The sequence below is a fragment of the Triturus cristatus genome, chromosome 1_1, assembly GCF_964204655.1.
Source record: "Triturus cristatus chromosome 1_1, aTriCri1.1, whole genome shotgun sequence".
In the NCBI taxonomy this organism is placed as follows: domain Eukaryota; kingdom Metazoa; phylum Chordata; class Amphibia; order Caudata; family Salamandridae; genus Triturus; species Triturus cristatus.
Window position 1 is genome coordinate 979,102,903 of NC_140579.1, and position 25,886 is coordinate 979,128,788.

The following is a 25,886-nucleotide window of genomic DNA, read 5'->3' on the forward strand; positions in this document are numbered from 1 at the left end:
ATTTACTTGCATATACGTTATACACACACCACCACACTTACTTCTACGGAAACTTACACATACTTAGTCTTTTAAACAATCACTTATAGAAACACATACTTATTCATACAGGAACTCTTTCAATCTCTCACTCTCACATATAATCACTTATATACACCAATAGTCACATATACTAGTTTAAAACATATGTAGTTACTCATAAAGACACTATTGAGACAGTCATTCACTCACTAACACACCCATACACACACTCATCCACCCATACAGTCCTGCACACATGCTGTCTTCAACACATACAAACAGTGAGTCACTCATTCATGCACCTATGCACTACGTAATACCCCCCACCGAACCATGCAGACACTCAGACTGATACTCAAAAAACCAACTAATAACCTATATAGACACTCATGTAGCTACTCACCAACCCATGCAGCCACTTATACACAAAGTGAGAGACTGATACAGATATTTACATATTTAAACATTACTCACTAAGCCATGTATTCACTATGATACACTTAATCAGTCAGTTACACAATCAATTTTTCAAAAACAAATCATCCATTTAGACACTTATATACTCATTTATTCTTCCATCGACCTTGAGATATACATATATAAAACATATTTAATTTTCAGAAAAACACACATTCACTGGATGATGTCATTTGAGATGTCATCAGTGATGTCACTGACCATGTCATGAGTGATGTAATATGTGACGTCATCAGCAGTACATTGCGGGCGCGCGAGTTATAGTTAGCTGAACTAACTATAACGGGGGAATTTCAATGGTTTTGTACAAGTGAAAAGTCCAGCTAACTATAACGCCCCTGAAACCTATGTTTTTTTCAGTGAATATATATATATATATATATATATACACACACACACACATATATATAAATATTTCACAACGGCGGTCACCACTGTGTAGTTATATGCAAGTCAGAATTGCCATAGGAACAGCATTTTTTGTTTTAATTATAACTTTGGCGCCATCCACCTCAGCTCATTCCTAGAAAACTTTGCATGATCCATCAGGTGGGACCAAGAAAAAAAGGGGTGCGCCAACACATTTTCTCCTTGCAATTTCCATAGGGAAAAATCAGACAGTGAACCAAAACAAACAGCTGAACAGGATAACACTTACATTTGGCAGAAAGCTAGATTTTACCGAGAAAGTGTGCTTTTTCTGATTTGGTGTTAATCTTTTCAACTGTTTTGGAGAAATTGTTAAAAATAGCAATTTCTAGTGCTGAAGCAGTGCAGTGGGAAAATAACACATTCTGATTGGCTAGTATCGCAGGACTCCATTTGGATCAAGCTAAGTGATTGGTTGGCCGCAAAATGAGGATAAATGTTGTGGTTGCCAAATAAATGTAAAAAACATAGAAGGGGCTGGGTAGGGATATACTGACCCACTAGTCCTTATGGGGACCCACTCAAGGGGCCAAAATAAAACAAATGTTTTGCTCATCGCAGTCTTCCAGCAGCCAGCATCGACCATTATGTCCCCCCGCCCCCACAGGACAGACAAAAGAAATAAAGTAAGGATGCAAGGTGTGAGTTCGTGGGTGGTTGTTCGCTCACAAGGGCTTGACAGAGGGCATGGCCTTAGGCTGTGCATGACAGGGAGCTGCCACCCAAGGATTTGGCCCCGTCTGCCAAGTTGCCAATATCATGAGGGTAGCTGCAGGCCAGGCCCTGCTGCCAACTCCCGGTTGTGCCCAGCTTTTGGCCATGCACGGCAGGGGGTTGGAAGCAAACCTATTTTAATAAGACATTACTTTGTGTTAAAAAAAATAGTCACAGAAATTCACTGATAAAAACTAAAGGTGAAAGTGGAGTTATATATAAGTAAGTTAGTAAGATTTTAACTTATGTTAAAAAAACTCTTCTAATAATATAAAAAATAGAGTTTTAAAAGAAAAAAAACACAGAAATTCACCAGTTATATGTAACTGGCCTAAGTATACCTTGCACTGCTTGTGACTTCACCCACTTTAACCTTTGTTTTTCTTTTCAGTGAGAAAATATAGATACTTCAGTGTAGTTTCTCTTTACATATGTATTCAGCAGTCAGTGAGGGTTGTGCCCTGAATCAATTGGCAAGAGTAGGGCAAAACTCAAAGTGCCTAAGATGGTTGTGCCACCTGGGCACTACTTGGTAGGGAGTAATATTTGAAGAATTAGTTGGTAAGCAATCCTGCCTTTGAATAGCATATTGTGACGTCCCAAAGGGGAATGGAGTCAGGGAGCACTGGGCGAAGAAAGGGTGCATTGCAGGATAAAGGGAGGGGCGGAAATGAGTGCCTTTGGGTAATGGCAGAGCGGGAGCTTCACTGTGCAATGGAGGGAGTTCCATGAAGACATATGACGCAGATTGCACAATGGGCAGAGACTGCTGGGAGTCCCACAGTGGACCAGGAAGGAGCCCGATCGGTGAAGGTTAGCAGCACTACTGTGGACAATCCCACAAGGACAGAACACCGAGGATCCCCATGTGACGAGTGGACATGTGAACTCCCTCAGGTGGCCGTACCTGGGGAGGACTTGGTGACATGTCTGAGCGTTAAAGACCATAAAGAGGGCCGCTGGGACGGTCAGGCTCATCCCGAACCCCCCTCCCAAGCGCAGCATTACTCACCAGTCTGGTTGTAATGCATCCAGTTGAGAATCACTTCCGGTGCCCTGTACCAGCGCGTCACTACATATCCGGTCATCTCTGCATCAGCATGGCGGGCCAGGCCGAAGTCCAGGATCTGGGGCAGGAGACAGGGCAGTAAGGAACAGACAGTTACATCAGAATGTGCCCTTCAAGTTGCTCTGGGGCTTTAAGCCGGAGTGTTTGCAGCAAAAGTTAATTTGTTGATCTCCTCCCTATTGCAAACATACCTGCACATTTGACTTCAATGCTAACTACTAGACTTCGAGCAGAGCAAGCCTTTTGTTCGTATTTATAATTCTGTCCTTAGTCATATCAACAGTATGTCTAAAGAAAGGTTTGAGAGCGTTCGCACGTTTTAAAAATACAAAAAAGTCAGGGTTAAACACCTTTTATTGAATTAACCTAAAATATTATGCTAAATTGTTACAAAGCATCAATTTCAAAATTTCACAGATTTCTTCATCAGGAAATATTAATTGCTACTTTTTGCTTCATTGTGGGGGAGGTTTTAGACTTTCGCCCTCAAAATGAAAGTGGCAGACGCATTATCCATTCTATAAACGTATTCCCGTGTGCCTGTTGCCAACACAGAAGCCCCCACAATCTCTTTCTCTAGCTTCAGCCCTCTGGACATTCGTCCTTGTGAAGGCTCCAATGCTTTCGAGGGTCGGTCCTTCGACAATGATGAACACCGGATAACGCGTCCTGCTCATTGTCTTCTGCTGTCTCACAGTTGTCAATCTCCTACCCCATGTCTCTTCAATCTTTGGACTGCTGTTATAAGCAAAGTGCCTTCCTGTCTCAATCACGTGTAGATCAGTCAGCGAGGGCCTTCTGTGGTAAGCCTATGTTCTGCGCTCCAGGACCAAAGAGACCTACACCCTGGGAGTACCAGAGATGCACAGCATGGGTTCGGCACATTGCATGGCCTTCTCATACTGTGTCTGCACTACTGAATATATGTATGCAGCAGTGATATCAGCCTGGACACCAGGTGCAGCAGTGATATCAGCCTGGACACCAGGTGCAGCAGTGATATCAGCCTGGACACCAGCAGTGATATCAGACTGGACGAGGGGTGTGGCTTGGCGCCCGAGACGCATGGCGGCGTCCGGGTGAAGCTCTCCGGCGCGACCTGGCGGCACCGCGTTAAATCATCTTCTCCTGCGGACAGAATGCCATTTACGAGCGTCGGAAGACCCGCTGATTACCGCGCGGACCTCGTCATTACCGTTTCATAGCGGGATATGTTTCATTTCAGCACAGTGAGTCCCTGTGTAGGGGCGACGCGATTTCGCGGCCGCCATTTAGTTTTTTCAGAACTCTGAACTAAGTAATTTTTGCACAGGTGGACCTTATTTTTGAGCTGCTAATTATGCCTGGAAGCGCTCAAATGAATGTACTTTCACTCTCTTTCCTCTAACTTCCGCCACCAGATGCTGTTATTTTTATATACAGCCATTTATCTTACCTGAGGAGAAGCACTCATGGCAGCCATTTTGTAGCCTATTTCTCGTCTCTGTCATTGCGAGAGCACTTGTTAGGTTGCAGTGTTGTTTTCCCTCCCTACATTTCGGGTGCTTCATCTGCGCATTTGACTATAACTTGCCTCATTACTTCTCCTTTTTCCAGGAACATCCCCTTTTGCTTAATATTGACTTGATACTTATTAGATATGATGTGGATGTTGGGAGTTTGACCAGAGTTGTTATATTTCTGGTTTATGCCTTCTGCGGCCTTCTCTCCTTGCCAGTGGCTCTTATTTTTATTTTGGTCCCTAGCGTAATCTTAATTAAGGTGAATATTTCCGCATAGACTTCAATGAGACCTATGTGTATTCTTCCTATGTCCAGCCGGACAAAGGAGCATTTATTCTTGAGTTTCACAAAGTTAGAAAATAGGATAGTGGAGAATGATGAAACAAGGGCACAATCCTGTACCAAGTTTTCAACAAAGATCAAAGTAGAAAGAAAATAAAATAACAGGCAAAAGGCTTTGGGAGCAACAATGGGGGCTTACAATACAATAATAAACTTAAGTAAGCTCTGACCAACAGCAACCACAATACATTTTCACAGTGGATACAATGTGGTACTGTTAAAGAAAGTCGACGTGACGTTTCGATCCCTAGCTCCTAGTATAGTGGGATCATCATCAGGACTCAAAATGTACAAAAAATTGCCTGGTATGAATGCAATGCCTGATGGGCCCCTGGGAGGATGGCAATGGCTGTCCGTGTTCAGTACCGAGCTCAACGGAGTCATGGCACAGCGGTGAAAGAAATCCGTGTCGCTGGGTCAACACAGCCATTGCCGCTGCCCCACGCGCTCCGAATCAGACGCGCTTAGAACGTATGTTCTATTGAGCCCAAATCCCCAAGCCCAGCCATCGTCGCTGCCACTTCCCGCATTCAACGCGGACGTTCCTGCCAGACTCCCAGATTGGAACTCCTCCCAGGGGCCCATCAGGCATTGCATTCATACCAGGCAATTTTTTGTAAATTTTGAGTCCTGATGATGATCCCACTATACTAGGAGCTAGGGATCGAAACGTCACGTCGACTTTCTTTAACAGTACCACATTGTATCCACTGTGAAAATGTATTGTGGTTGCTGTTGGTCAGAGCTTACTTAAATTTATTATTGTATTGTAAGCCCCCATTGTTGCTCCCAAAGCCTTTTGCCTGTTATTTTATTTTCTTTCTACTTTGATCTTTGTTGAAAACTTGGTACAGGATTGTGCCCTTGTTTCATCATTCTCCACTATCCTATTTTCTAACTTTGTGAAACTCAAGAATAAATGCTCCTTTGTCCGGCTGGACATAGGAAGAATACACATAGGTCTCATTGAAGTCTATGCGGAAATATTCACCTTATTTAAGATTACGCTAGGGACCATTGTTTTTAAAATTACGTAATTACCCGTGGTCCTTGGCTACCTTTATCGGGTCCCCCTTGTTACATATATTGTGTCTTATTTTTATTTTGGCCACGTTTATACCCTTTTTGAATAGATCTTGTGCTTGGATTGAATTCTATGGGTAGAATAAAAGGCACTCTCTCTAAACAACCCACGCCTAAGCATATCTTCGTCAAAAACTCAATTTTTTTTACTACCTTTTCCAAATGAGAGGATTCTTTGTTGTTTCCATCTCAAGTTTCAAGTATGGATCCCTCTCCCCCACCAGCACCCTCTGGAAAATCCGTCACCAAGCGTCTAAAACAAAACCCTCCTTCTCCACCTAAAACAATTTCACCTGTTTCCATGGAAACGCTATTGGAGGAGATTAGGGCCCTTCGACCCTTTATGGAGGAAACGAATAATAAACTACAAATTCTCACTGATACTTGGTCTCAACTTGACACAAGAATTACTGCAGTTGAATGTAACATGTCTTCTTTTAAAGATACCGCCCCCAATGTGTCTCAACTTCAATCTCAAGTATCCGTACTTCAGCGCCAATTTGAGGACCTCGAAAATCGTAATATACGGAATAATCTGCGCATCTATGGTCTGGTGGAGGGGTCGGAGGGATCGGATCCTCCTGCCTTCTTTAAAACTTTCCTACCCAAGATTCTTCATATGCCAGAAGGCACCGCTCTTAACAGTCAACGAGCCCATAGATTAGGACGTCCTCCCTTGACTGCTTCATCTCCACAGAGGCCGAGAGGTGTCATTTTGTACTTCTTGGAATACACGGATTTACTGAAGGTTTTGTCAGCGGTTAAATCTTCTCAACTGGCTCAACCCTGTTTTCGCACAAGATTATGCCAAGTCTACTGCTAACAGACGTAAGGCCTTTCTTGGCATGAGGTCTACTCTCCGTTCCATGGGTACACGCTATGGGCTCTTTCACCCCTGCTTATTTAAGGTCACGTTCAATAAAAAGACGACAACCTGTGAAGATCCGCTGCAACTACAGAGTTTTATAAACTTTAGCAGGACGGATGCTATGGATGCTTCAGGATCTTCATCCTCAAATATTACTTGGCTTTATGCTTTTTCTTACAGATTCTTCAGTTACTACTTCTTCTCTCTACCATCATTTATGTACCATATGTTATTTCTCTTGGCTTTGATAGTCTTGTAATTTTGATTCGGTACTTCAATGTACTAGTCGCTCTGTTTTATCTTATGATTCACATTTTTCACTATTTATTATACTAATAGTTCTATTGTTTTTGTCCTATCTCACTTCCGCAGATACCTTACCTTTTTGGCGTGTTGCCCCTCGTCTTCCGTTTAGTCAATCCTGGATGTACCGTCTGTGTCATGTGGCCTCACCCCTCCCCCTTGTTTCCTTGAATCTTCTTCATGTAAGTATGTTTCCTGTTCACATGTTCTTTTTGTGTCTTTCTTGTTGCCTTTTACCACTGTTCCTCTCTTCCTCTTTTTCTTTTCCCTTCTTTCCTTTCTTTTCTTTCCCCTTGCATTTCCCTTATTCTACTCTCTTTTTTCTCTCTCCTTTTTATCTGATTACTTGCAAATTCATACTCTTTGTTCATTGCTCTTTTCTCCTATTGAGTTTATCAATATTATTGTCGTTAATATTTTCCTCTTTTACCTTCTCGTTGGTATGCTCCTGAGTTCTCATTAATTTACTAATTTTAATCTTATAACTGTTTATCACATTGTATGTTCATGGCTTAATGATTTGACTCATATCCAGTCAAGTTCAGAGTTATCACATGGAATATTAAGGGATTGAATAATCCTATTAAAAGACAATGAGTATTATCCCATTTAGCTAGATTAAAAACTGATGTTGCTTTTCTTCAAGAAACCCACCTATCTGATGCTGAAGCGTCTAAATTAAAGAAATGTTGGGTAGGCAATGTGTTTTCTTCCCAAGCTTTGGGTAAGATGAATGGTGTTCTCATTCTCTCTCATAAAAACTTTAATGTCTCGGTTACTTCTCAAGAAACTGACTCTGAAGGTCGCTGGGTTACTGTTAAATTACTTATTGATAAAATACCGTTGGTTTTCTTTAATGTTTATGCTCCATTTCCTGTTGACAATGTTTTTTGGCTGCAAATTTCTGATAGGTTACTTTCATTTGATGATGATTATATTATTTTTGGCGGTGACTGTAATCAAATTTGTGATCCCATTTTAGATGGGAATTCCCCAGTCAGATTTGTAAATAATAAAATGCACTCACAATTTACTTCTACCATTCATCCAAAATCTTTAGTTGAGATTTGGAGACTGTGCCATCCTGATCTTCGAGAATACAGCTTTTTCTCCCCCCACACAAATCACAATCTCGTATTGACTACCTCTTTTTATGTAAATCTTTAACGCAACATGTACTCCACTCTGAAATAAGGTCCATTTTAATTTCAGATCATGCCCCGGTTTCTGTTGATTTTGATCTAATCCCTTACAGCCCGTCTGCTGGACGTTGGCGATTTAATAATTCATTGCTTGTGGATCCTAATTTTTGTAGCCAATTCAGTTCTTTTGCTTCGGAATTCTTCACCATAAATACAACCCATGACTCCTCTCCTGCTATGATTTGGGATTCTTTCAAGGCAGCTGCAAGAGGCTTCATTATCAATTTTGTCTCTCAGAAGAAAAAAAGTTTTGAGAAATACTCGGCTCAATTACTTGCCCAAATTAAAAAACTAGAATATGCTTATTATCATTCTTATTCTGAAACTTCTTTGAAATAACTTATTACTGCTAAGATCACTTTTAATAAATTATCCACGGAAGCAGCTTCTTCCTATCTTCTGAAGAGTAGTGCTCGTTACTACGGGGGTCAGAATAAAATGGGGAAATTATTGGCTAATTATCTAAAAGCACATCGGGACAGAGTTAGGATAGACTCTCTGACTAATTCTAGTGGCGACACTCTTCTTAAAGATGAAGATATTTTAACTGAATTTGTCTCCTTTTATAAGAATCTTTACACTCCTGAAACTCAACCACTTCACTCTGATCTATCTTCTTATTTTCAATCAATCAGTCCCCCCCCTTCACAACACATTGATTTTGATTCGTTACAGGTAGATATTACATTGACAGAAATTTCCCATGCTGTTTCGGTTTTAAGACGAGGTAAGACCCCTGGCCCCGACGGATTTACCATTGAATTTTATGAACATTTTTCGAAGCTTCTTCTCCCACAACTTCTTCTTTTATTCACCTCCTTTATTGCGAATGGATCGTCTCAAGACGCTATGATTTGCTTAATTCCTAAGGATAACAAGGACCCTTCTTTTTGTAAAAACTATCGCCCCATATCTTTAGTTAATACAGATTACAAAATCTTTGCTAAAATTCTTGCCTTACGTATTGATCCTGTCTTGCCTGAGCTTCTTGGACCGGAACAGTCGGGCTTTGTAAAAGGTCGTTTATCTTCTGATAATTCTAGAGTCTTTTTCAATATTCTCAGCAAGGCCTCTTCCATAGATTACCCGCTTGCTGCCATAGCCTTAGACGCTGAAAAAGCCTTTGATAGGATTGGCTGGGACTTTATGTTCCATGCTCTAAAATGGATAGGGTTCCCTCCTAAATTAATTTCCTTGATTTCTTTACTATATTGTGGTCCCAAAGCATCTATTTTTGCTAACGGTAAGGTCTCCGACCATTTTTCTCTTTCTAGAGGTGTACTCAGGGTTGCCCCCTATCCCCCCTATTATTTGTAGTCGCATTAGAACCTTTTCTAACTAAAATTAGTCAGGATACTCAAATTACAGGTTTCCATCTGGGCTCCCACCAAGTTAAAATGTCTGTTTATGAAGATGATATTCTTCTATATTGTTCCAATCCAGACACTTCTCTCCCACCCTTCCTCTCTCAATTAGATGCGTTTTCGGGATACCGCCTAAATCGAGATAAGTGTGAAGTTCTGCCCCTTAATGTCTTGTGTATCAAACACTATTTTAGTCACACTGGTTTTTCCTGGCAATCCTCAAAATTAAAATATTTAGGAGTATGGTTTTCCCCAACTATTTCAGAAACTTTAAAACTGAATTTTGATTATATCACTAAGAAATTAAATGATTCAATTACAAAATGGCACCCTCTTTTTCTCTCTTGGTGGGGTAGATTAGACTCTATTAAGATGATGCTTTCTCCCCTTATTTTATACTCTCTTTCCATGATTCCTGTACATATCCGGAGCTATTATTTTAAGAGAATGGATTGCATTTTATTAAAATTTCTTTGGAAGAGCAAACCCTCTCGAATAGCTTTATCTATTCTTAAAAATGATAAATCAAATGGCGGACTTAAGTTTCCTGACTTTAAATCCTACCATTATGCGTTTTCTCTAAAACAAGCCTCTCGCTGGCTTTCTTCTGACTCTTCTGTCATTTCTTATACACATAAACTTTTAACTCCTCTTCTGCCATCTTCCTACCCCTCGCTTATCTCACTTTCTCAACAACCTATCTGGCACAATAAATTGTTACGCATTAAAAATCGTGCTTTCTATTGGAAATCATGGCAATCCAAAGGGCTGATATGGATTTCTCAACTCTTGTCTGATAATAAACCTCTATCTTTTTCAGACCTTAAATACAACTTTGCTCTTCCTAATTCCTTCAAGAAATAATATGATCTTTTACTCCCTTCTCTCCACCAATATCTTTCATTACTTCCACCTTTTCCTGATCTCCCTATAACATGTTCTACTTTATTTCCGTTATTAAACACCTCCCCTTCTGCATCTTCCCTTTACAAATGTTTATTATCATCTCCGGCAAGGTTCAAAACGAAGACTGAATTGGCATGGGAAAAGGACCTATCGCAATGCTGGTCTGTCTCTGTTTGGGATAAATTATGGTTAAAGATTCACAAAACCTCACGGGCGGCCAACACTACTCAAACTCTTTATTTTGTGTATCAACGTTCATTATACTCACCTGCAACCTTAGCTTCCTTTTCCTCTAACACCCCATCAGTATGCTGGTCCTGTCCATGCTTAAGGGCTGATTTAAAACACATGTTATTTGAATGCCCCAATATTGACAAATTTTGGCATTTAGTTTGGTCTCAAATTCACAAAATATTTAACACCAGGGTCTCCTTTTCCCTTCCAAATATTTTCCTAGGTTCCTTATCCCCTTCTTGGCCTCATTCCCCATCCCATTTTTAGCTAATTGGTTTGTTACTTGCTGTAGCCTTACACTTAACCACCTCCAATTGGAAACATGCAGATAAAGTTACTTACAAAGCCTGGTGGAATGCCCTCTGCTTCCATCATAGACTTGATACTAATTATGTTACCCCTGTATCATTAGCAATTAAAAGAGATTTGCTATGGCTCCCTCTCACTAAATATTTATCTGCTTCCGCCTCTTCAAATACTTCAATTACTACTATTGTGAGAACGTCAGATGATGTCCGTAAACCGCCATGATTTTGTTTTGTTGTCTTTTTGTCGAACAATCTAATGCTGTTTTACATCTTATACTTGCACAATTGTATAATTATATCTTTTTTTTAGAGTTTTAATTACATGCAATGCTCCACTTTATTGTTTCATTTTGCTTTGAGCCTTTTCCAATTACATTTATATTGCTTCCAACCCCCCCTTCTTTCCTCTTTTTCTTTTTCTTTATTCTAGGATACAGTGTTTATTGTAACCATTATACTTTTTATCCTTTATTATATATATTATTGTTACTTATGTTTTCTTAGCGTTTTTTTTTTATTGCTTATTGTTATGTCTTTATTGGTTTCAATAAACCCAAACTTAAAAAAACTTTTTTTAAAAGACTGGACACCAGGTGCAGCGGTGATATCAGCCTGGACACCAGGTGCAGCAGTGACATCAGCCTAGACACCAGGTGCAGCAGTGATATCAGCCTGGACACCAAGTGCAGCAGTGACATCCGACTGGAGTACAGGTGCAGCAGTGACATCAGCCTGGACACCAGGTGCAGCAGTGCCATCCGACTGGACACCAGGTGCAGCAGTGATATCAGACTGGACACCAGGTGCAGCGGTGATATCAGCCTGGACACCAGGTGCAGCGGTAATATCAGCCTGGACACCAGGTGCAGCAGCAATATCAGCCTGGACTCCAGGTGCAGCAGTGATATCAGCCTGGACACCAGGTGCAGCAGTGACATCAGACTGGACACCAGGTGCAGCGGTGATATCAGCCTGGACACCAGGTGCAGCAGTGACATCAGCCTAGACACCAGGTGCAGCAGTGATATCAGCCTGGACACCAGGTGCAGCAGTGATATCAGACTGGACACCAGGTGCAGCGGTGATATCAGCCTGGACACCAGGTGCAGCAGTGATATCAGACTGGACACCAGGTGCAGCGGTGATATCAGCCTGGACACCAGGTGCAGCAGCAATATCAGCCTGGACTCCAGGTGCAGCAGTGATATCAGCCTGGACACCAGGTGCAGCAGTGACATCAGACTGGACACCAGGTGCAGCGGTGATATCAGCCTGGACACCAGGTGCAGCAGTGACATCAGCCTAGACACCAGGTGCAGCAGTGATATCAGCCTGGACACCAGGTGCAGCAGTGATATCAGACTGGACACCAGGTGCAGCGGTGATATCAGCCTGGACACCAGGTGCAGCAGTGATATCAGACTGGACACCAGGTGCAGCGGTGATATCAGCCTGGACACCAGGTGCAGCAGCAATATCAGCCTGGACTCCAGGTGCAGCAGTGATATCAGCCTGGACACCAGGTGCAGCAGTGATATCAGCCTGGACACCGGGTGCAGCGGTGAGATCAGCCTGGCACCAGGTGCAGCAGTACCAGAATTAGGAAGCACCATCTCTAACAAGGCATTAGTGTGGTGTTGGCACCTTCACCCTCGCCAGCTCCAGGGCTCAGCACTAATATCACTAGTGCCACAGTGCTTCAGCTACATGTGCATCATAACCAGGCTTTCGACTGGTGCAGTAGCGGCTAGAATCCCCACTGATGTCAAAGCACTGTCCCAAGGTTCATACTTTGCCTAGTGGAGCCTGTCTGTGATTTCTTTGTGTGCTCCCTTTTAATCGCCGCTTCCCACTTACCTTTAACTCGCAGTCTTCATTCACTGCCAGGTTCCCTGGTTTCAAATCCTAAAAAAGAGAGTTAGAGTCACACGGGAGTCCGGTCAATCCCAAGAAACGTGGCAGATATTTGCTTCTCGGGGCTACTGCCCATATTGCCAGGGTAATTTTAAGAATAATTGAAACCTGCTTGTGACCTCTTTGGGGTATGCACCTGGCACTGGCTTTCAGCATCAAACACAAAACTTGATTTACTAAAGCCTAGATTCAACTGATCACCTTTGACAACTTCTCAGCCAGCAGTAAATAAGTAATTACATTCTGAATTAAATACATGCATTTTGAAAGTGCTTCTTACCAGAAGGAAGCTGTGGCCCTACCTGCATTACGAACACTACTTCGGACTCTGTGCTACAACGTGTGTTCAATCACAGGATTCGCTAATATCATTTGAAACCAGACCCATTCCAGATCCCGTTCTGTGATTTTGATCTGATCAACTGTTGTATTCTGAAAGCTGCATGACCTGCCTGGGGCTGGGGGCTGGGAGCTGGAAGCTGGAGAAGAGGGCGTCCAAGAATCTCACGTTACTTCAAGTCCTGCCTTGGAACCTCTTGAATGCCCCAGTGTTAGTTTGCATGCTATCCTGTACGAATTTGAAAACCGGCCCCTTCCATTTTTAGGTCGAGGGACCGTCCGGTCTGCCGAAGGCAGAACCGGAAGTCCGGAGATCTTATGTTTCTTAGAGTGGCTATTTAGCCCGCCTCTCTTTTTGGCTCTCCTCCATTGGCTGGCTTCCTAAACGGAGGCCAGCCATTGGAGGAGAGAGCCATCCCTCCAAATAGGCTCCGTCTTTTTCAGATTCGGGGGCGTGTTCCATGCTGTTCTTTCCACTTTTTAGCTACGCCCTTTTTAAAACAGCAGGAACACGCCCTCGAAGCCGAAAAAGTTTTGAAGCTTCCATCCGCCATTTTTTAGCTATCGTCTGGCCGTGAGGATCTTCTTGCTGTTGTGAGTGTAAATTAAAAGGAGTAGTGCTTTTTATCGGGGCAGAATGTGGGGGGTTCTAAGTAAGGCATTCTATTTATGCGTGCACCAAGACGGGGTCAGCCGCAAGTTGTTAAAGCTCTTATGCAGAGTGCCGGAGCTAGCAGTGCAGCATTCACTGACTATCTTTCGGCAGCGTGCGCCTCTTCGGTCTCCCCCTGCCCCCAAGGTGCTGCATTACCCTCCTAACTTCTTCTCTTTTGCCACCTATCTAACGCTCATTGCAAGGCACCGAAGACATGTGCGCCGACATGACAACCCTCCCTATTCCGGCGGAAGGCTACCGCTTTCACGGCTAGACTCCACCAAGCCAGGCTTCCATGAGGAGGGGAGGAAGCCACCTGTGCCCCCCCCCCCCCTTCCTCCCTTCGAGCTGCGAAGATTTCTTCTGGAATCCTGGCCCAGTATATTATGGTGACATGTGTCCGCACATGAATAACTGGGGATGCTATTAACTATTGACCCATACTGCACAGAAATTGTGGGTTCGTCATTATTTTCTTTAAAGGAAACTTCACCTTTGTCAATGCTGCAGAAAACGATAGCCTTTAAATGGGTCAACTTGTGTAAATCAAGCGGGAGCATAACTCACCCGCCCGTACCATTAGGCCTGTAAAGTTGCCGCTCTGTCGCCCCGCCCACCGCCTTATTATGCGGTAACGATATTATGAAAACGCCCTAACACTCCTGCTGTTCGCTGTACCCTACGTGCGCAACAACAGCCTTAGTAAAATAAAGGCGCATCCCACCGTCTTTTGCCGCCATTCTGGCACACTGGCGTATAATTCTACCACACCATCTTTTATGCGGTAACGGTAGTATGGAAAGGCACCGACATTCTCGCCGCTCTCCCCAGCCCTACGTGCGCAACCCTGCCTAGGTAAATTAAAGGCGCATTCCGCTGCCTTTGCGCCATTCTCGCCCACTAGCCTATCATTCAACTACCGCAATACCTTCCCTATGAACTCGGCTGCCCCTGCTTCCCGCCAAATTCGCAGTCACAATAGTTTGCGAGAAACTATAGCTCCTACCCCTACAATTACCTCGTCAATCCCAATAAATGTAAAGTTTAAAATGTTCCTCCACCGCCACAATTATAAAACCATGATCAGGGTGACTTTGTGCAAACCGCAAGAAAATGTAACATAGCAGGGTCATATCTGCAGAGTCACCAGTCACCTCCGCCACCCAACTGGGTCCAGCCTCTGCCAGCCCATGCATTCCCGTCTTTACCACCCGGACCGCGGCCATTATCCCGGCCACAAAACCCTTCGAAAAAACCCCACCGAACCTGTCCCCAGCACGCGATGCACAACCTCCACTGTACCCGCCGCTACATGTGGACTGCTGATGACAACCTCTTAACTTCCCCCCTGCTGCACCATCCATGAACAACTCCTGTGCCTCTCTCAAACCTTGCCGTCCCACTCCGGCTTTAATGCGCCTCCTTGCGCTCCCCTTCTCCTCCCGCTCCAAAGTCGGCGGCTCTTAGCCCCCCATTTCCCCCCGGAGCCCATTACTCCTGCTACCAACTAAATGACGCCAACCCCTAACTTTGGGCTCCACGCACCTGCGGTGCCTGGCCTTGCCACCCGCCACCCAATGTGAGGTAACGCCCAATGGAGCCCGGGCATGACCCATACCGCCCACCCCTCCCTCCCCCAAATTCCTCCTCCTGGACGCCCTCCGTCTGCCCCCAGAACCCACAAACCAAGAGCGCCATGCCTGCCCCCTTTCCACCTTCTTTCGTAAGTGAAGGCGCCCAATCCCCCGAGAGCCCTGTAGGGATCGAGAGCCATGTCCACCCCCCGCCCTCTTTCGTCGGCGAAGGCACTCCAGTCCCGACCCTTGAGAGGCCTCAGCAGGGCAAAGCTACACCGCTGTTCTGCCGCATAATTGGGCAGAGCCCAACCTCCGCCTCAATCGTCCTGAATGCGCCCTGGCACTGTCAGCCTCTGTAACCGCCTTCCTCTCCCATATTAGTGCAGAAACTCCTCTAAATATCTTGTAACATCCTTAATACCCTCCATAATTCATCGTCATAAATCCCTGGTCGAGCGTGGGGTATTAACTTGGGGAGGGGCCTGCATAGTTTGCTCACACACTCCCTGTCCACCCGCACGCCCATCCACGCATATTATCCCCCCCATAGGACGGTGACCAGCAGCTTTGAATCCCTGTGCCAACAACCCCCCCAGGGTCGGAGACACAGCCCACTCCACGCAGCCCCGCCTCCCCCGCCTCTATCTCTCCTTGCGCATCCTCCCCCCTGCCTCGCCTCTGGTGTCCCAGCTACAACGCAACAAACAGCCGCTGGGGCACAAAAACACCCCCCACCCCGCCTACGTCACTCTCTCTCTCCCTAACTCTCTCTCTCTCTCACTACCTCACTATCTCTCACTACCTCACTATCTCTCACTATACTACACTCTCTCTCACTAACTCTCTACCTCACTCTCTAACTCACTACTCAACTCTCTTTCTCACAGCAACACAATATCACTACCACAGTAACTATCTCTCACTCTAACACACTACTTAAAAACTTCACTCTTTCTCTATCTCACTACCTCACTCTCTATCACTACATCACTATCTATTTCTATCTCACTCTCACTACCTCACTATGGGCCATATGTAGGTGGCATACAATTTACCGATTCTTAAATACCGAATTTTACCGATTCGGTATTTAAGAATCGGTAAATTGTATGTAGGTAATAATTCGGTAAATGTTACCGATTCGGAGAAATTCGGTAATTACCGAATCGGTATTTACCGATTCGGTAATGAGGCATACCTTCCCATTGATTCCTATGGGCCTGGAGGCCCATAGGAATCAATGGGAAGGTATGCCTCATTACCGAATCGGTAAATACCGATTCGGTAATGGGGGGCACATTCAAGGGTGGCAGGGTGTCACATTGACACCCTGTTGCACCCCTGATTCCTGCATGTGTGCACATGTGGCGGACATACATGCCCTAAGGGCATGTATGTCTGCCACATGGCACTCTTATTTCAGCAAAATATTGCTTTTTGCAATGTATTCGGTATTTATCACCAACCTATATTTGGTGGTAAATACCGAATTCTAATTCCTACACAACACTCATTAGAGTGTTTCCTACATCTCATTTCAGGATTCGGTATTTACCGAATCGGTAATTTTACCGATTCGGTAAATTACCGAATCCTGAAATATGCCCCCTACATAGCAAATGCCTAAATACCGGTCGGTAACGGGATATTTACCGAAAATCGGCCGTTACCGACCGGTATTTGGCTTCCTACATATGGCCCTATATCACAACACACTCTCTCAAAACTTCACTACATCACTCTCTCACTACCTCACAACTTCACTCTCTCTTTCTAACTCACTAATTCACTCTCTCTATCTCACTACCTCACTCTCTCTCTCAAATACACTAAGTCACTTACACTCACTCTTTCACTACCTCACTCTATCTCACTACTTCACTACATCACTCTCTGTTTCTATCTTAATACCTCACAACATCCCTCACTCTCTCTTTCACTACCTCAATCTTTCTCTATCTCACTACCTCACAACATCACTCACTGTTTCTATCTCACTACGTCAGAAAATACCTCTCACTCACTAACTCACTCTTTCACTACCTCACTCTCCATCTACCTCACTCTCTCTCACTACATAACTCTCTATACATCACTACTCCCCTCTATCTATATCACTACCTCACTATCTCACTACTTCTCTCTCTAAAAAGATCACTACCTCACTCTCTCACTACCTCACTCTCTATATCACAACTTCACTCGCTCTCTAACTCACTACATCACTCACTCTCTATCTCTCTACCTCACTCTTTCTATCTCACTAACTCACTTTCACTGTCTCTTTCACTACCTCTCTCTATCTCACTACATCACAACACCACTCTGCTTACATCTCACTACCTCACAACATCCCTCTCCCTCACTACATCACTGTTTCACTACCTCACTCTCTCTCACTACATAACTCTCTCTACCTCACTACTCCACTCTATCTCACTACCTCACTATCTCACCACTTCTCTATCTCAAAACATCACTACCTCACTCTCTAGCTCACAACCTCACAACTTCACTCTCTCTCACTCACTACCTCAATCACTCTCTATCTCACTACCTCACTCTTTCTATCTCACTAACTCACTTTCACTCTCTCTTTCACTACCTCTCTCTCTATCTCACTACATCACAACATCACTCTATGCTTATATCTCACTACCTCACAACATCCCTCTCCCTCACTACCTCACTCTTTCACTACCTCACTCTCTCTATCTCACTACCTCACTCTCTATCTACCTCACTCTCTCTCACTACCTCACTCTCTATTTCAATACCTCACTCTCTCTATCTATCTCACTACCTCACTCTCTCTCTGCTAATGCAATAGGTATCACATATGCAAAAAAAAGCTAATGCCAATAGAAATGACAATTCCATTTATTTAGGGATACAAAAATGATAAAAAATAATGAGCAATACCTATAATATTGCCGAGACCATTGCATTGTAAATGCTTGTTATGTTCTATTGTTCAGTTCTGTGCAGCTTTTAATACCTTGTCCCTGTGTGCACTATTTTAGTAGAGCACTGGAGGAGTCACCTGCCCTGCAGCTAGAGCCCACCTTTTCTGTGTTGCTTCAGCCGTACCCTATCTGGGCATGAGCTACAAGGGCCTACTAAAGAGGGCCTTGTTCCTGCAGCAGTTGCTCTAACATCTGCCTCCAATGGGAACTCATGTTTACTACCTCGACAGTCGCGGCCTTGTACCTCCTTCTGCTTTACTCCTTTGCCTCATAGTCTCCCTCTATGTTTGCCTATCATGGCTTGTTCTTGCTTAGCTTCAGGTTCAAGGAATTTGACAAGTGGTCAAGAGCCTTTATGTTTTCTGTCTTTTTTCTTTTTCCACCCAGTTGAGATATCGGTCTCCTATTTTCCCACATATTGATAGAGATGGTATTGAACTACGGTTTCACTGGAGTCAGATTTCGCTTTGCCTGTAGCCTTGTTCTGTGTTCCCATGCTTTTCCATATGCCAGCAGGCTATCTGTTGTTGGCGCATGTGGGTAACAAGGTGGGGTCTCAGAGAAGGGGCCTAGTCTTGCACGTAGAGAGCAGCCAGCCCTATCACTCATGTATGTAATATATTCCACTTCTAACAAGCACAGAACTTTTTAGGTGCTAATTCTCATTAGCAGAGAATCAGTAGGAAAAGGAATTCGAGAATATCATGACATTTCTTTTCATCATTTTTACATTCTCCATATTCTGTATTGCTGCTGTTATTGTGATATTTGCTGCCATTATGTTGCATATATTTTGTACTAATTTGACTTGTAATAAAAGCTTTTAAGAATTCTAGTCCAGATGCTTTGTGTAGGTACTCACTCTGGGCAAAGGAGGAGGGTAGCACCCCAAAATATATCTGCTTTCTCTAGAAGGCACTTCTACTCCTAACGTGGACCTTTTCTAAGTAAGTATGGGAGTGGTTTATGGAGCACCCGTCCTTTTACACCGCCCCAAATGGTAGATTGGTATACCTGCCCTTGCTTGAGCTGAGGGATGCATACAGCGTGTGATCAAGAGTGGCTTCAGGACATGACGAAGTCATTCCTGTCCCTAGTCTCCCTCTCTATCTAGTTAATTCCTAGTTTCTGCATTCCACTCTTGATCTATGTCTATCATGTGTTCTGGCTATTCTTTCCACATTTTTCAATCCCATTACGAACTGGTCCAGGTTGTTAGTTTCCATTCTCATAAAATATGGAAAAGACTTCTGGCTGTTACATCCAGGTTCTTTAAATGCTTATTTGTTTAAGAGGAACAACACGTAAGTAAGATTGTAAAGAACCGGTTAGTTCTACCGCACCTTTGCACGGAGTACACCATTCTCTTCAAGCACGTTCAGGCTTTGACTCTTCTCTTTGGCCGTTGAGAGCAAGTGATGGCATCCATCCAAAAGACTTTCCCTATATGATTCTAGACACCATATTATATAATTGAACATTTCTTCCTGTGACCAAATCTTGTTATGCAAGATCCCAGACTGTTTCAGGCCTACTTTCTTGCCTTTCTGGTTAGCACCATGCCCTACCCTAATGGTCTTGTGACCTCAATATCAGCTTGTGTTCAGCCTTGCTTGGACCTTTTCTGGACATCATGCTAAGTGCCTCCTCTATACTCTACTACCCCCTTTGCTCACTTAGAGTGTTGAAGGTTACCAAACTTTCACTATTTCCACACTGGAATGGAATACATTGAGCCATACAAAAAAGGGATTTGTGGCTTGCTACACTATAATAACCAATTTTAGGGTTTACCATGCCCTTCACCATGCCATAAAAGCTAAATGACAACAGCCACAAATAACTTCAGATACAATTTGAAATATATATAGGGTGGATCGCTCTATTCGGATTAGTGTTGAGCAGCCAATGGGTAAGTGAAATCTGTATCTTTCAGTTAATCCCGAGATGTATCACCCATGGTGCAAAAGCAAGCCTTGCCAGTGTTTTATTGCACACATCTGATCTTCGACATTCTTACTTCGCGGTCTTGAAAGCTAGACTTTCTTTCTTCTGGAGAATAAGGATACCACAGTATGTAGATATTGTTCTCAGTACTCACCCTGTGAATGATCCCCGCTGAATGTATGTACTGCAAAACAAAAGAGTGAAATACTCAATGAAATCAGATCCAGCAGAACACGGCCGGGTGTCCATCTGTCCTGCTCAAACAAGCTTCAGGAAGGTATCTGCACAAACCCCATTTTCATACCTTTAGTCCACTCAGCATCTGATAGACCAGGAACTGAATCTTGTCTTCTGATAAATGTATTCCCATAATCTTCTGTAAATCAATCTCCATGTATGGCATCACCAGGTAACTAAAAACCAAACCCAAAAATAAATTGATGCCTGAGGCGGCAGTAAAGTGAACATCTCTCAATTTATTCTGCATGCATGCTGAAAATGCTACCTTCCACCCGCCTCCATTTCTTAACATCTTACCGAGGTATCCTGTAATCAAATGCAAAAATACAAACTTGAATAAATATATCTTACAAATATTCAATCCCCCATAATCCCCCTTTAAGTTTTGTATAAAGTGTCAATGCATTTACCAATTGCTTGGAATTAAATTGACTTCACGTTGACAGTCTCATGAGAACGGTGCATCTCTGTAACCAGATGAAGAACATTTGCATGGGAGCCCTTCTTTTCAGTGCCACATATGGAACTCAATGCTAGCTTGCATTTGGAGAATCAAGGACCAACTCATTCTGTATGGATTTTAAAACAGGACTCTTCCCTCACAACTCCTGAAACAACATCATGTCAATACTTTGCGTTATGCCATTATCACCAGTTGACTTTAACCACAGTGCAGCACTGAGGTGTGTGCTCATGTGTTCCTTCCCATCTATTTCAACTTTCGGTGCTCCAGTTGCAGGTTTAGTATGACTTAAAAAGAGTATATCTCTGGCCCTCCCCCACAACACCTTCCCATATAAGAGATCTGTACCAATGTACAACAGGGTGTTGATCTACTCTGTTTCATCTCTTCTGACATTATCATATTTGGCGCCAGTCCCAGCTGCCCACCACGATTGAAGCACACATTTGGCTCAGACAAATGACAGCCAATGTTTCCCATGTAGGGTACACTCAGTCAACATACCTCTTCAACTCATGTGAGCTCCCAAAGCCTTCAGACAAGGAAAAAGCAAACGGGTGTTGCAAGTGGCAGCTGCGCTCTTTGCAAATCCCAGTGACAACTGGCTGCATCTCATCAGCCGCTTCAACTCATAGCTCTCATTCAACGCTTGTGCAGTTTTCACGAAAGCATGATGAAGGGCTCATCACACATCTAACATTGCTCATTCATTGACACTGTTTATCTCATTTATCTGCAGTAGTCATAACTTTTATAATGTACTCTGTCAAGTACATTATCACTTTACTAGCCATGCCAACCTTAGCCTAGCCTTACAATAGCCGGGCTGATAAGTGGATGAGAGGCTTCCTACCAACACTTTATGACCAGGATCACATCCTGAGCGGTGCAGGTCTGACTCCTCCAGTCTAGTTGTTCTAATGAAGCCATGCCGAAGTTCCACTGCTGAATGGCCAGGGAGAAGTGCTTACCCTGTGAGGCAATATACAGTCAGTTATTTAAACCAAGATTGCTTGGAAGGCATTGTGATTGCAATTTGTAGCATAGGTTGCGAGTGCAGGAGCAGATTCCAGGTAAGGGAGTTAAGATAGGTGCTCCTACATGGGAGTATTTAAAGTGTCAGGCTGGTGGCCTAAGTTGTAGAGCCTGAAACTCAATGGGGTGTGATATCTTTTTCAAAGGGATCAAAGAAGGGCCACATTATTTTACTTAATGATGATGGAAATCATCCATTAGACTTTCCACTAAAGCATGGCCCAGAAAATAGCGGAAACTTTTTAAAAATGTTCTTCTAGGTTTATTAAGTTTCATGTTTGATATAGCACGATACAAATACAGCATTCATTCTACATAAATATATAATTATTACTGATGCTACTAAAATGTTTACCCAGCTGAGTTAGATTATTTTACCATAGACCAATGTTTCTTGGTGATAGATTACTGTATGCAAACACATTGCTTCAAACTAAGCATCTCAAAAACGGAGATACAAGTCCTTTGGTAAATGGACCACATATAATCTGTCCACCATCAGGCCAAAATAGACTGGGTCACATACTAAGCCATCACTCAAAGTAAGAAATGAAGATGTGATCATGGGGAAAGCCCTGTCCCTGAATCCTTAATTGAAGTTGGTTACAAATGTATCCTTCCTTTCCAGCAATGAATTGCCTTCATCAAGTCTTTCCTTTTTTAGGAGTCTACCAAGAGGCAGAAGCCACCATCAACTTAGTACTTTCTTGACCAGACCACACCAACCATGTATACCTCGGTGCATTCAAATAAATGATTCAGAGGCTTCAGACCAGTCCGAACACAGCTGCAGTACCATCACTCACCTCAGGTTGTGCCTTTCATCTCAACCCTGGCTACTGATTTCTCGACATGTGTTCAAAGCAACATATATATGCTTCATTATGCCATTTAAGGCATCCAACCGCCATAAGCAAAATCCCTGCACCTACCATCAAATCAGACCGTTCCCATTTAGGCTGAATCCTTTATGTCCTTCTCAATCTAGATGGCTAACATATGGATTCAGTTTTCCTTGTTTCTATGAGCATCAAGGTCATATAACATATCATAACATGGAGCTCCCAGAAAAATTTGAGTAATTTGCGGCCATCTTGAGTTCCAGAGGCGATAAACTGAATCGTCCCACATTTATAAATACTATGTTATAAATAAAACGTAAAAATGGGTATGGATAGGCAAGCACAACTGTGTCTGTTTCCACACTATTCCTTAACAGCTCAAGCCTAAACACAGTGACACCATAGCACCATGATAAGAGCACCTCACACACCCCACCCAACCACTCCCACATAGGTCTATCTACAAACCGCCTGCTAAACTCTGCACTCCGAAAAGCATTCTCAGCATCCAGACACAAATGAGAGTGCTACACATCCCAATCTGTGCTATGAAATGCTACTTAAATGCTACCATACAATACGACTTTGACACTGATTTTGTCCCTAGATGGGTAAACCCACAAACGTATCAGATTCACTGTGTTGGGATGACGCAAACATCTGAATTAACAAGGTAAACTTACAAGTCTTGAAACCCCTGCAGTGAAGTGGCAGATGTGAAGACGTCTAGCAGCCCGATGACCTGTAAGACAGAGCACAATAAGTCAAGGAGGTCAACAGGGGAGGGCCAGGTCAGCCGATTCACAAAAGAACCGAGAACAATGGATGGACTCCATGGGAGTCTAAAAAGGAGAGCGGTGGTAAAAGCAGGAGCACACCAAACCTCCCACTCTCTTGCTAGCCCCCATAATGATCACTGATCCTCCTTTCCCTTCCTTTAGCTGGTTTAATACCCTCACTCTTTCTACACCTTCCGCCCCTCACTTTGAAACTCTTGCTCTTAACATTGTTTTAAAGCATCAAAGTTTTATATGCAGTAAAATAAAATATTGAGGATGACAGGACCCATTTCTTTGTCCCGGACTTTATTGTGCTATAGGTAGTTTGACAGTACTAGTATGCGAAATGCTAGTTTTATTTCGGCTCCTTTTGGCTTTCCCATTAGAGAGGGTGGAAGGCAATCCGGGCAATCTTCACTGGCTACAATGCTTGGGAATATACAAACTTTTCTATTTCAGGCCAGGATTCACACAGTGCACCCTTTAAACAAAACAAATAGAAACCTTTTCATACAGTTTCACATTGACAGTGACAACAAGAACCTTGATTTTTCACAGTACAGGAGAACATTTGTTTCAGGGTTGGAGTCGAAGAGGCATATTTTCTCTTGTTCATGAGATAAGTAGAGCTTGTGTCTCAAATAAAAATATATTTTAAAATAATTTTGAGTTATCAAAATACTTCAAACAAACACTCCTCTAGTGCATCCTCCCATCCCCCATCTCCCCCCCCCCCAAGTGTGTGGACACTTGGTAACCAATTAAAACTCTTCCTTCCCAGGATCACATATAGTTCTCCAGACCGTGGCCCTTGGTCTCGCCGGGGGGTCGTGGCTGGTTACTCAGGCCCTAGTTTTCACTGTCCTCCCAGGGAAACTCCTCCATGGTCCATCCAGAGCACCAAACCACCACTCTCCTCAGAATCTCAGTCCATGTCCTCGATCAGGGATTTCCAAGCCCCCCCATATTTTTGCAAACTTTTTGGGACAGGCCTGAGCCTTGTAAACCTGTTCTTCCGCTCTCATGCACCAGTCTATGTTGACTTCCCAGTCCTCCACCCTCAGAACCATGGCACTGCTCCATTTCTGGACCACATTGCTCCTTACCCCCATTATAGCTACATTATAGAATAGATAGTTGTTTTTGTTCAATGACTGCTTGCCCCAGATACCAAGCATTATTAATTTAGGCATGAGTTCCAATGGGTTTGTAGGAGCTCAGACAGCCTGGGCCAGTCCCATAATGTATGTAGTAATGTGCCTCAATGCGTGCATCCCCTTGAGCATCTGTCGCACAGGCATCTATTCATAGTGAAAATCCGCGTCCTTGTGAAATATGCCCTATGCAGTATTTTGAGCTGGATCAGCCTAACGTTTGCCCGTATTGCTGCCTCTCCAGGATAGCGGCATGCCTCACCCCACTTATCTTCCAATCTGCCAAGATCCCCCCTCCCATCTGTCTCTAAGGACTCTGAGTGGCGAGATGCTATTAGCTAGCAATGTATTATATACCGCTGATATCGTGTGCCTGTGTAGTGGGGCAGTTAACACTCTAAACTCTATGGAATTCTCCTTCAGGGCCTCCTCGGTCGTGCCTATACAACCACGGAGGAGATATCGGATTTTCAGGTAGTTTCTCAAATATATGTTTCTTCTCTAATCCCGGATACAGCAGATGTTATTCAAACCTTGATTCAGTATTGGTCATCTGTAATGTTTGGGGGCCCTAGGCCGTCATGCCTGGAGAATGACCACGCAGATATCGAAGTTAGGTTGTAGAATTGGCCACGAGCACGTGCACTCAGGCCCCTTTATTAGCCGGGTCACGTCACTCGTGACGCCGGTGATGGATGGGTGTGGGGTGTGTGTGTGTGCCCACTCCCATAGGGGAGTGGCTACTAAGTCAGTGCCTGGTGAGACACTAGAACTTGTCTCGCAGGACACAACATTCCTCCAAAATTTTAATAAAACAAAAAGCTCTCTAGTCCAACCTGTAGGGAGAAATGACAATGAAATATACACCACAGAGTCCATCAGCTTCTCGGGTCAGGCATCCAGAAGACAGCAGACCAGGACCGGTGACTCCGACTGTAGCAGGACGATCTCAGTGGGCACTCATCATTTAACCTGTGTGATTCAGGACACGAACGCTTGCTTGGAGATGTCAGTTGCATTCTAGTAGTATGTCGGTGGAATCATGCCCTTTGGTCCCAGATGGATTCCTTTCACTGACCTTGAGGATGGTATGTGGTGATTAACAACAGTTCAATAACTGGGTGCGTCAAGATCATGGTTGGAGTCCATGGTG

The 25,886-nt window shown here is 43.7% G+C and overlaps 1 protein-coding gene across 1 annotated transcript in view; it reads right to left on the reverse strand.

The window, feature by feature from the left end:
- Positions 1-25,886, reverse strand: part of MAPK13 (mitogen-activated protein kinase 13) — a 406,359-nt gene that overhangs the window by 77,677 nt on the left and 302,796 nt on the right. The window contains exons 3-7 of the mRNA XM_085651056.1: positions 23,484-23,542; positions 20,525-20,633; positions 20,375-20,404; positions 12,680-12,727; positions 2,654-2,768 (exon numbers count right to left, since the gene is read on the reverse strand). Coding sequence (XP_085507182.1) covers positions 2,654-2,768; positions 12,680-12,727; positions 20,375-20,404; positions 20,525-20,633; positions 23,484-23,542 — 361 coding nt within the window. The remainder of the gene's footprint in view (positions 1-2,653; positions 2,769-12,679; positions 12,728-20,374; positions 20,405-20,524; positions 20,634-23,483; positions 23,543-25,886) is intronic.